The sequence below is a fragment of the Alosa alosa genome, chromosome 3, assembly GCF_017589495.1.
Source record: "Alosa alosa isolate M-15738 ecotype Scorff River chromosome 3, AALO_Geno_1.1, whole genome shotgun sequence".
Lineage (NCBI taxonomy): Eukaryota > Metazoa > Chordata > Actinopteri > Clupeiformes > Clupeidae > Alosa > Alosa alosa.
This window is the reverse complement of record NC_063191.1, coordinates 7419064-7432498: the sequence shown is the minus strand read 5'-3', so window position 1 is coordinate 7432498 and position 13435 is coordinate 7419064. Positions and strand designations below refer to the sequence as shown.

The 13435-nt window shown below is 39.9% G+C and overlaps 1 protein-coding gene across 3 annotated transcripts in view; it reads left to right on the top strand.

Moving 5' to 3' along the window:
* LOC125291508 (Down syndrome cell adhesion molecule-like protein 1 homolog) overlaps window positions 1-13435 on the top strand; it is a 48114-nt gene that overhangs the window by 1843 nt on the left and 32836 nt on the right. For 2 of the 3 annotated variants that reach the window (XM_048238221.1, XM_048238220.1), the window contains 2 exons: window positions 437-500; window positions 4886-5823. In XM_048238221.1, the coding sequence (XP_048094178.1) occupies window positions 437-500; window positions 4886-4987 (166 nt within the window). In that variant the 3' untranslated portion in view covers window positions 4988-5823. Of the gene's footprint in view, window positions 1-436; window positions 501-4885; window positions 5824-13435 lie in introns of those variants that run through there. The other variant, XM_048238224.1, reaches the window with a different exon arrangement.

Genomic DNA, 13435 nt, shown 5'->3' with positions numbered 1-13435 from the left:
ACAATTATCATTATGTTACCACACAATACTATATTTACACAGACTGAACTATAGTACAACCACAAATGTAATATACGTAGCACACAAAATGACCTATTTCTGTTAACATTTGAACTCAACATTTAACACTCAGCAGCTTATTATACTGTAAATTATTATAATTAAATATTATACCGGCTTAAAGTACATGCTATCACACCCTTATACATGTATAATGCTACTATTTGATCATGCTTATGACAGTACTAGTACTTTCCCATGGAATATAATTCCATCATTATCCATAGAGAAACTAAATGTTTTGCTTCTTTAAAACAAAGGACTACCAGCTGACATAGATAGAGCTACTATTGCTAGCGATAACATCCTCACAAATATTATCACTATTTAAAACATGCTGATTATGTGAAATAATGTTTGGAATATATTTGCACAGGGTAATGAAAAAGAAGTACAACTCTGGGGGACAGGCATCAATACAGTCAAATGGAACAAGAGAAGTGAGTGCACTATTTTACTCCCCATCCTACTTGCACAACTATAGCACATCATATGATTAAGGAACAGATACATTATTGGTATTGGTATACATTGTGTGGTATAAAACACTGTTTTATGCTGTATACCACTTTTGTGTCACTTGTAGAATCACCTCTTATCTTAAAGGAATGTTTAACTCTATGGATATTTGTTATCAAACAACATTATTGTTTTATACTAATGGTCATAGCATGTTTGTTGTTGCCACACATTAAGTTTTGCATGCGTATTGTAACAGTGAGGGAAGAGGGTGTTCCTGAATTCTTTGCAGACTTCAGAAATCCTTACTCACTGTATTTTTCTCTTTGCACCTATGCTATGAACTATGAACAACTGAGATAACATGCTGAATACTACAATATACACAGGGTGTACGAACAAACGATTCATAGCCTAGTAATTTCATGGCTAACATTAGTTTACCGTTGTGTATGACTTTAAACAGCGAGTGTGCTCTTTCAGTATGATTATGAGCTCCTCTAATGCTTAAGGTACATTTTGACAAGCATATAAATTTACCTTGTTCTTGCCAAATCTGAAATGACTCCTCTACCTTTGCTGTCTCCATCCTTTCTGTTTTTGTTGTGTAAAAAAAACATTGTATATGATGTCATTGAAGTCTTGAGTTAGTGAATTGGCTAACATTGTTTGTTGGTAACCAAATAGCCTACACATCGGGGATCAGTGAGGGGTTAGGTGTCTTGCTCAAGGGCACTTCAGCCTACTGGTCGGGGTTTGAACCAGCAACCCTCCGATTATAAGTCCGAAGCGCTAACCAGCCACGGCTGCCCCCAAGCTACCCATTTATGATTGGTTACACGGTCAACATTCTGAAATGTCCTGCATGATCAAGGCCAAATTAAGCAGTCACGCAGCCACTGTGTCAGCAGCACGAACATCGCACCCTGGATATACAAGAATAACATGGCAGTATTTAGAATAATAACAGACAACAATTTTTGGACTTTTGGACTATAAATAATTATGACCGCTGCACTATAACTAGTTTGTGGGCATGTAGCCCCACAAGGATGACACAAAACCATTGATTTTCATTTTGATACGTCGCCCACCCACCCCACCGGAGGATAGGGCGGAAACAATATCTCGAGAACCATAGGGCCTAAGATGACCACATTTTTGTAGGGTAAGGCTATTTGCACCCCTAGTACAATTAGCAGTGTATGCTATTGGTACCCTGGTGCAATTAGAAGTGAATTCTCTTTGTACCCCGGTGCACACAGCAATGTGTTCTATTAATACCCCGTCTGGTACAAATATCAGTGTATGCTATTCGTACCCTGGTGCGCACAGCAATGTGTTCTATTGATACCCCCTCTGGTACAAATATTAGTGCATGCTATTTGCACCCCAGTGGCAGTGCATTTACTCTGGCATATTGATGACACAAAGTAATAATAATTAAAAAAACGAGCAACATGTGTTTTTGTTGTTACGTCACAGGGTGTGAATAGCTCAGCTGTGTAATAGACACTCTGAATAAGGTATGCTGTTTGCATCAATGTACAGTATAGTTAGAAGTGGATACTATTCGTACCCTGGTGTATAGTAATGTATGCTATTTACACCCTGGTGCGTGAACTAGCTAATTGTTGCAATTAAAACTACCGTTTGAGAACCGATTTCTTGTTCAAATTGCGCACCTTCTCTCCAGAGACGTTGGTACATGTGCACACTCACTCTGCCAAAATGCATCATGTGGGAATCAAACCCCGGTCTCCCACATACTAAAACCATGTCTGTGACCACTGCACTGCCTACTTTAACAACTAGAGGGGTGTTTGCAGGTAAACTTATAGTTTATAGGCCTGAGAGTCATATTCACAAAATTTCTGTTAACTAACAAACTGACGGTTGTATGTGTTCACTGAACGAAGATTATGAAAATAAAACCTTTCAATCTGAAACTGAATTTGAACAGATATTAGCGCAGAAACCTTTCAGAATTCTTCACTTTCTGCTGATGAAAAACAAATGTCTGCGCGGTGGTTTTGTGCACGTGAGCAACGCCTTTTGTTGTTATGTCACAGGGTGTGAATAGCTCAGCTGTGTAATAGACCTGAATAAGGTATGCTGTTTGCATCAATGTACAGTATAGTTAGAAGTGGATACTATTCGCATTCTGGTGTATAGTAATGTATGCTATTTACACCCTGGTGCGTGAACTAGCTAATTGTTGCAATTAAAACTACCGCTTGGAGAACCCATTTCTTTGTTCAAATTACATGACCTTCTCTCCAGAGACGCGGTACATGCACACTCACTTCTGCCAAAAATGCATCGTGTGGGAATCAAACCCCGTCTCCTACATACTAAAAAAAACCATGTCTGTGACCACTGCACCGCCTACTTTAACAACTAGAGGGTGTTTGCAGGTAAACTTATAGTTTATAGGCCTGAGAGTCATATTCACAAAATTTCTGTTAACTAACAAACTGACGGGGTTGTATGTGTTCACTGAACTTAAGATTATGAAAATAAAACCTTCAATCTGAAACTGAATTTGAACAGATATTAGCGCAGAAACCTTCAGAATTCTTCACTTTCTGCTGATGAAAAAACAAATGTCTGCCGTGGTTTTTGTGCACGTGAGCAACGTCTTTTTGTTGTTATGTCACAGGGTGTGAATAGCTCAGCTGTGTGGCCAAGACTATTCGTACCAGGGGTGTACTGTAAATAGACACTCCATTTTTTGCATGCCATCTCAACCCATCCCATAAACGGAATCTTTGGCTGACATATTCTAAACTGCACAACATGTGATATGTAGGATTATTATGACTCTGAGTGCATGGCAAGTTTCGATGAATTTCGTTCATGGTGGGCCATACAATATAATGTCAGGGCCCTCGGAAGTCTACCAATGAAGTGTGGAGCTACTTTGAGCCTCGTGAATGGTGTAAAACAGTGATTTATTTGCATGGCCAGGCCGATGCCCGAGGCAAGCTCTTTGAAAACCTGTAGCATCAGCTAACTAGCGGCAGATTTCGGAGTGCAGGGGACAAACCGAGATTAGCTATGAGACAAAAGTTCACACTCAGTATCATGTTTCAACACACTTTAGGTCAATATCACACCGAACTTCTCCTTTAAGGGGCCATGTCAACCCATCCCATAACCACTCATTTCATGTATAGTGCCACCTAGTTAAAAATGAAAAAGCCAAAATGAGATGTTGTAATCACAGGTATCTCTGACCTGACATGGTCAAAACTGCACAAAAGTTTTTTGGAATTCCGTTCATGGGGGGCCATACAATACATTAATTTATGTGTACATTTAGTGACTGTACACCAACAGAGTTTTCTGTAGAATATCTTGAGAACCAGAGGGCCTAGGATGACACATTTTTTGTTAACGCATGACACATAACGTTCCAAAAGCGGAACGTTAGACTAGCCAGCCAAGATGCAAAGATTGAAGAAATTAGTTCTTCTATCCAATCAATTCATCGGATATAGGAGGAACAGGATGAGATTCTGAGAATGCAGTGAGAGAAGGAAAGGTAACCTCCAACATGCCTTTTAGCCCAGTTGACGTATTGGCTGCAATATGCAAAATATAGCTGTAATAACAGGCACAAAAAAGTAGCCTCCCCGCAATACTCCCATTTTATTCAAAGGTAGAACGCTACTGACAACTCCAGGCTTCCACGCGATGCTTGTTTGTTTACACCGAATACAAGCTGAAGTGCAAATCGAAAAGTAGGCCTAATCGCTTGCCTACTGCCCCATCAATGCAGATATTAAAAAAAAAAAAGGATAAAAAAAAATATATATCCCTTGATAGCCTATGTTGGGTTTTGTGGAAGAGAAAATGGACTGTTTTAGTAGTAGTATTAGGGCATTATGCAGTCAGATAGGGTCACCATGGGCATATTTGGATTAGCTACAGATGGATTCACAAATAAATAAATTAGCCTACATTTGGCAGGTGATACTTTGATATACAGGCTAAATGCAAATATGGCAATGTATTATATTATTTTTACATTAACAACGTGTAGGAAAATAGAACAGACTGAAAATAAAGTAGGCACTGATCTTTAAAATCCTGTTTCCTGTAGCCTAAATGTTGTCAGTCATTCTTAATATTCGCAGTTGGTGCACTGGCATGTTTAACTGTTAGCTGCAGTGTAATGTTAGATTATGTGTTAAAATTATACAGAAGTAGACTGGCGCCACAAATTTGTCTGTGCTCCTAGATTTTTTAACTTGGGCGCACAAGTGCTCCTGGAAAAATATGTTAGTGTAGAGCCCTGTTAGTTATTGTTATGTATCAGAGATATATTTTCATACGTAGTCTTCTATTGTTTCCTTCACAGGGGCAGGATTTTGAAATGTCACAACAAAGACAAGACCAGAGGATAAGCAGACAGAGCAGTCAGTATCTGGAGAGATACAACTCTGTATATGGAAAGTTCTGAATCCATTATAGGCATGAGAGTGCAACGGACAGAAGTGAAGCGAGTGGTTTTATGTCACTATACAAAAATTAATTCAAATAGAACATTTTAGTCTTGGATTGAGCCCAGGACTGAACCATAGAGTTCAAATAATGCATACATCTACAGTGCAGCATCACCGAAGACAAACAATTGAACCATTTGGAAAACAAACTTCACAATAATCATCAATGCTGGTTATCTCAATGGACTCACATTGTTTAAATCAGAAGCCATCTGTTTAAAGAAGCTAATGAGCTACATGATTTCATATTTATATTTGATACTCCATACTATAGATTGAGGACTGCGTAGCACTGTGTTGATCCACCCCTCTACCTTCACAGAGCCACAAAGTTGTATGCCAAAGTGACAGAGGCTAAAAGTGACGAGTAGCATGCTATCATTTAATTGGATAGCCAAGTTTGACTATCACCTATTCAGGCCGGTGATAGGGTAGTAGCTAAAGAGGCTAAGTCAAGTAGTTGTGAGATTCCCTGCTGCCACTGTTGTGCCCTTGAGCAAGACACCTAACCCTAAACTGCTCTGGGGAGACTGGCCCTGTAATAATTGATCTGTGTAAGTTGCTTTGGATAGGTGTTAGCCAAATGAATAAATAATGGGAATCAAAACTCTTCAGACACAAAATATTATTACAGCAGTATTGTTCATTGTGATAACTACAGTTGATGTTAGCATTTTAGCATATTTATTGACATTACATCAATACATTTCACTGTTCTTCTCAATACAATGATATCTTAATTTATTTGTAATGTTTTAATGGAAATGATTGTATAAGTAGCCTACCATATATATGATGCAATAAAAAACAAAACAGTACCTGTCTAATTGCAAAACCCAGCTTTTACGATAAATCTGAGCACTGTACTTTATTATTTTCATACTTTTGCATGTACCAGAATACACCACAGCAGCACATTAACTCATTGAGTGCCTTCCTTCCCATGCGTTGAGTGCCAAAAACGTAATATTACGTTTTTAGCTTTTTTTTTAAATTACGAAACTAGACACTCTAGCACACCTTATATGTGATTTTGATGAATGAAAATGAAATATATGACGATCGTGAAACTCATGAAAACGCACAATCTGGACATTTTATCATAACTCGCGTTGCCGCTTTGGGTCGAATCAGTGACGCATGCACGTCAGGTCAAAACCAGGCAATTTTTGTGGGTCTATCACTAGGTGGCAGTCTCGCCAGGTCTCGTTGATCACTTCCCGGAAGGTTTACACAAGTAAGTAACAGGCAACACTTCATATTTCATGAAAGACGTTATATCTCCATTTCTAGAAAAAAACAGCATGGGGCCGACTGTAACATTTCACTGCATTGTATGTATGTGACAAACAAAATCTGAATCTGAATCTTAGATGTGTGCGTTTCACACGCTCTATAGCTTTGCAGTCCAAGAATACACCATAGCACTGTACACATTTCTCAATTCTGAGGTTCCCATGTCACCCATCATTCATGTTATAACAGATGGCCTGCTCTGGTTTAGTGCATCTTGCTTTGATTATTATTATCTCATATTTTACCATTGATTTTGTTGTTTGATATTTTGGGGAGGATATATGTGTGCATAACAGCCATCACTACTGCTATTAACATCTGTTATGAAAAAGGCTCTAGTCAATGACTAATGTGTTGAATTTGCATCTTTGTGTGTGTGTATGTATCTGTGACATTTATTCTGAGTTTCTTTGTCTATCCTGATGGTGAGTGATGGATTTGTGCAAACAAGCACTGTGAGGTTTTGTGTCACACTTTCTCTCATGTGTGAGGGACAACTAAGTGGGCTTTGCACAAATAACCTTTTTTGTATTGCAAACTGACATGTAACCTTTAGCAGTTTGTGTTAGCATTCAACCACAATTACACCGCAAACCAAATAACTACACAGTTCACTATTAAGGTTATTCTCAGATGACCACTTGCGATTCTCTATGCCCTCAACAAGCCCTCGTCGTCCTATGATTATATACAGTTGCATGAAATGAAATGATAAACCAATGTTTACTTAATAAGATATAGACATGGCAAGATGGAAGACCTGTATACTCTGATATTAAAGGCACTCATTTCTAACCCTTAAAGGTTGTATCAGCGATTGCAGGCCAAAAAAAGGCCCAAACGTAAATGATCACATTCATCTAATCTTTCCTAACGATCCGCTAGCTGCACACCTCATAAGCAGTCTGTCAAAAAACGTGTCTCTTTAGGCAGCCTAGGCCCTGAGATCTGCACACAAAAACAAATGCTATCAACAAGTGTTGCCAACCACTCAAAGGCAAAATAAAGTGTTCCAACTAATAACCGACGAGATGCGCGTTCAGGAGAGTTTTAATTGCACGGGAGAGAGTAGCGAACTAGCTCTCTGTTTTGTTTAAACATCAACAGAAGTGACGTTACCCAGCATCGCTGATACAGCCTTTAACACTTTTGTCACATTCAGCGAATATATGTTATGATCAGCTAGCTCTCCATTCTGTCAGTACAAAAAAAATAAAACGAGGTCTTAGTACACACCCCTGGCTCCATCAACAGGAAACAACCTAAAGTAGAGTAAGTTGTCCCCCCAAAAAAACAAAACTGTTCCAGCCAATCACCAAAAGATGGGGATGGTGGTTTGGGGAAATGGAAGGGAAGTTTGAGGAGGGGATTGATGAGTTCACTCTCTGTTGTTTTGTTGATGTTTGGTTCAAATATCAAATCCAGAATCGCTGACTGTACCTTTACTGTAATTGACTTTGTTTTGTTGATGTTCATTTTGCAGAGTTTGCTGTTTTGTATTGTAATAACATTTTTCATATTACATTCACATTTATTAAAAACTCACTTACAGTGCAAATATACGTTGTTATTAGTTGAAGTGTGGAAATTCAACCCATTATCTTGGTCTCTTGGTTTGCACCTTGCTTTAGCATAGACTAATACAACATACATACTGGATGTAATTCTAGACTTGATCTAATTGACTTCACATGCAGTACAACTGGGCAGAAAGTAGCAGCCACGGTCATATGTGTGGTGAGTAGAGTGGAAGGGGATTTGAGAGGAGGATTGAGGACAGGCAGAGAGAAAGATAGATTATGCATGTTTGTGAATGTGTGTGTGTGTGTGTCCGTGTACAAGCATGCATGTGTGTGTGTGTGTGAGTGACGGAGAGAGAGGAGAGTAAGATGAACTCATTGCTCAGGGGAAACTCCTTGATCACACCACAGACAGGGGGGTTGGAAAAGAGAGATAGGGGGCCTCTTCAGTCTCGACAAAAGGTAAATAAGGTGCTCTCCTTAGGCACCAATATGTCTACATAACAAAATAAAGACATACTGTAGAGTATGAAAGACTGCTTAACGTGTCCCTTGAAGGGTCATAAGAGATGGACTGTATTCCTACAAAGACTGAAAAATCACAGCTTATGGCAACGTAATCAGAATGCATCCATTAAACCAATGAGAGTAACATCCGCCATCAAGGAGGGCAAAATCCAATGGAATAATGATCATTGCACCAGTGTAAATTAGCAAAGACAGTTGAGTTGCGTCTGGCGCCACGATACACCAGGTATAAAATCATATTATTTCAAAAGGAAATTATATCATTCTACGCCTGCAATATGGTTTCACATATGGACCCTTTCAACAAGGTAAATAAAAACAATGCTTGAACATTCTATTTGGGCCCCAATCTACTTCCTCTGCATTAAGATAACATATGGAATGTTAAAGCGGAAGTCTTGTGGGGCCAACTATGATGCTGCTAATGGAACTCTCTTGAAAGGGTCCACACAGTATGCATCTTTGCTCAAGTTTCAATAGTCACATGCAGTAGAAACCACTGAACTGGGTGCAGTGGAAACAAGAATAGGTGCACTGTTCACATTGTTCTATTTGTTTAGCTCACTCAGTGGTCAGTACCTGCAGTGAGCATCCACTGACCCCTTTCCTAACGAGGCGTTTGATGATACATGCAGTATGCAGAGTTTTTTGCAGTCAGTAAGCTGTCTAGTCAAGGTAAAATATTTTTTGTTTTATTGTGCTTGTACATTTCTATTTTTGTAGCAGTGTTTTAGCATTCTATTTCCAGAATATTTGGATGGATATAATGTGTTTAGTGAATCTGTTTAAATAGATAACAAATGAAAAGGCTTATGTACACTGTACTTTGCTTAGATTACAGACACCTCACACAGAATAAACATACATATAAGAATGGCTTCACTTACAATGCAGTATGCTTTGTTTAATTGTGCATAGCTATTACCAGAATAAGGTGATCATTTACATGTACTGCATGCAGAGTGCTTGACCAAAGTCAGCTCCATGCAGCAAGTTAAGCAGATGATTGAACTCAGTGCTCAACTCATGTTTGGCCTTTAGCGGTAACCATAACGCCCCCATACAGTATAGTCACGTACATAGTCATACCATCTACAGAAGTCAGTGGTCTTTCAGCTTACACCTCTGTGTGAGGGGGCATGCATGATAAGCTGTGTAGCAAGGGGTGAGGGAAAGAGATAGACAGGTAGGGGGGAGAGGGGGAGAGAGAGAGAGAGAGTCAACTTTAAGGTTGAGTCCCTGCACAATACACTACAGAGAGAGGCAGACCAAATCCCTCCTTTCATAACATACCAATAAAGGTTCCAGGGGATCATGCAGGCTTTTAAATATGTAACTATTGATTTTTTTTATTAGTCATCCATTGGACTTTTTGGTCTTTTCTTTCTTTCTCTATCACACATACCGTATACACATTTCTTCTTTGGGTTTTCTGGCATGAAATATTTATATATAGATATACAGAGTGTTTCTCTGACTCTGACGCATCCTGTGGAAACTGCAGTGGCCTTGACAGTGACAGTTCCACCTCACAATACAGTTATCTGTTCCTCTGTAATTTTAAGCATCTTTTACAATGAATACACGCATGTCCTGTTCTCACGGTGTGAGACATTGGGCAATCTACGGTTATAATATCAGTCTTGATCACTTTGTACTCTTGTAGTTGGTGGCTTTTGCTGCTGTGGGCTCTGCATGTTTGAGTTGTTTACAAGATAATTATAGTTGAGACTTTTTTACTCTAAACTCTCGCATCCTTTGAGGAGGATGTGAGAATTTAAGAGGCCAAGGAGGGACTTTCACAAGTGGTCAGGTGTCGTGTTTGTGTTGGTCATATAACTTACCTGTTTTACAGTCTTACATGTGTACTTACAGTGTATTCCCTTCGGGTCCTTTACATATTTGCTATCAGTAGTGCGGCTGGACTAGCAGAGTAATTCTTGTTCTCTTGTAGTAGCTTTTATCTGTAGGAGATCTCTAGGGAGAAGTGTGCATTTTAGAGCCAGAGACCTGCACTTCCACAGATCTTACAGTAAACACTCTACAGCAATGTACTGTAGTAACTCACAGATCTTACAGTAAACACTCTACAGCAATGTACTGTAGCAACTCACAGATCTTACAGTAAACACTCTACAGCAAATGTACTGTAGCAACTCACAGATAGATACAGTAAACACTCTACAGCAATGTACTGTAGCAACTCACAGATAGATACAGTAAACACTCTACAGCAATGTACTGTAGCAACTCACAGATCTTACAGTAAACACTCTACAGCAATGTACTGTAGCAACTCACAGATAGATACAGTAAACACTCTACAGCAATGTACTGTAGAGAGAGAGAGAGAGAGAGAGAGAGAGAATGCATGTATGTCCACATTTATTGTACAACCCAAAAACAGTAAAAGTTGGGACATTGTGTAAAATGTGAATAAAAACAGAATGTAATAATATGTAAATCTCTTAAACTCATATTTAGTTGCAAAAAGCACAGACAACATGTTTAAAAAAAAATAGGGTTTTGGCAATATGATTGGGTATGGAAAAAAGCATCAGGGTCTTTTAGAAGTAAAGATGTAGAGGTATTCATCACTCTGTGTAAACCTGTGTGTACACATGATGAAACAATGTCATTTTAATGCTTCTTAAGATGAAATTGTGAAGTATTTGGGAAGTTCATCATGTACAGGACATAATATTATTAAAACATTCAGAGAATCCAGAGAAATATTTGCAAACAAGGGAAAGAACTGAAAAACAAATTGGATAGCTGTGGTCTTTTGGACCTCAGATGGTATTGCATCAACACCAGACCTGTTTACAGACCTGTCATTGTATGGGATTAGGAAAACCTCTTATAACCAGAATAATGTGCACAATTTGATACTCAATTCAAAAACTGCAGCCAAAATTGTATTGAGACATGATACAGAAAATACCACCGTCTTATCTGGGGCTGAGCTTGTTTAAAATGGACTAAGGTACTGTAACATGGAAAATGGTCCTTTGGTTAGACCAGCCAAAATGTGCCATTCATTTTGGAAATCGTGGACTCATCTGGGCTAAAGAGGAGAAAAACTATCCAAGTACCCAACCTATCCAACTTGTTTCAGTGCTCAGTTCCAAACCCGGTGTGGAGGAGCATTAGTGCCTACAGCATTGGCATCTTGTACATTTGGCAAAGCACAATCAAGTCTGAATGATCTATACAGGTTTTGAGCAACATATACTGCCATCCAGGTGTAGCGGGACCAGGTTACCAATTAGAATTTGAAGTGTCGACTACGCCACCCAGGGGACCTACGTCACCCTTAGGAAAAGATTGATAACTAAACTGGATAGCCTTAACAAAGGATACCAGAACATAAAGCACACAGGTTCGTGCAAGGATGAAGCAGAGACAGGATTCTATGACAACAATAAATAATTTCTTTATTTTTTTTCACAAAGTTATGTGACAAGACTAGCCTAGAAATCTAGACGCACCCTAGTGGCGGCAAATTAATTTGCTCAGCCTGTGCCGCCTAGTATCAAACCATAGGGATTTTATTGGCTGACGCCGGACGCCATCCAATCACAGCTCTATTTTGTTAGAGAGTCTTAAAGGTGGGCTTAACAGGATAACGACAGTCCCGCGACGGTGAACAACAAGGAAGGTGGCTATGGCTAACTTAAGAGCGGTTGTTTGAATCGGCGTTAAGGCCAACTTTGGAGGAGTTGGACTTGTGCTTTTCTTTGAAAGTAGAGCAACACAATGCACTTAAGTCATTCCTTTCAAGAAGGATGTATTTGCCGCTTTGGCCAATCGGATAATGGATATGGTCGTGAGCTGGCCTATTACATGCCTAAGCAGTTTGAAAGACAATTCTCTGCCCGCCCCTTTGATTAAGCGAGGTGAATGGTTCGATGCCAGACTATACATCTCAATGATATAGGATGGCCCACCAGGCTATTACAAGACAGTAAAAGGAGTGCAAAGCACTCAGATGGAAATGGGGCAGCAACACACAATCAGAACTGGTTTGGGTTGTAGAAGGCCTGCTGGTTCTTTGGGTTGTAGAAGGCCTGCTGGTTCTTTAGGTATGGGAAAACACACATAAACTAGGAGGGAGGACTTACCGCAGGGAGGCGATCTGGAAGAGGGGTCAAAGAGACCACACGTGAACACTGCACACCAAGGTGACACTACACTGCACTGACGGTGAGACACACAGATTCCCTACCACCAGGTGCCCAGCCTCCCTGCCGAGAGTCTCCACTCCTGAAACAAAAGAAAAGGGGTAAGACACGGCAAAACCCACACCGGTTATGCAGCATATTACCCAGGCCTATGGCCGACAGATGTCCCCTTCCGTCTCCGTTCCTCCCCTGCACGCAATTACACACACACACACACACACATGCACCCCACTTACACACACGCACACACACACACATACACATGCACCGCACACCTCACAATTACGCATGCACACACACACCCCCAATCAATCAACGGCACCACACAATCACGCATGCAGACCCTTTTACCATGCTGAGGATCTGGGCGCACGTGAAGGACGGGCCGGGCTCAATGATCAAAGGTGATCGTATTATAAAATTCACTATTAACAAAACAGCAGTCAGTGCATTGAATATCTTTGGTACAATGAGTATCGCATCTAGTGACGTCAGTCAGGTGTGACACAATACGGCCGCTGTGTCTTAAAGGCACAGACGCCTCAACTCCAATCCACTACACAGGCAATGTCTTTTCCAGGGACGATTTCAGGAAAACAATGCAGTCCTTTTTGCTGCTAAGTATGGGTTTACGAGACTTGTATATTATCACATTCACGTTTTATTTGCATCTTACAAAATGTCCCAAAGCAGTTGAATAAAGTACTGTAGTCAGATTAGATGGAGCCTGAGAGTGAGAAAGTGGTTAGTACAGTATAACAGAAACCTCACACACAGACTTACTTTTACACCACAGCAGCATAAGACATGGTTTGGACACCTTTGCTCTGCGATTGTGATTGCATATCAGCATGTATCAAGCAAATTGTAACGCTAA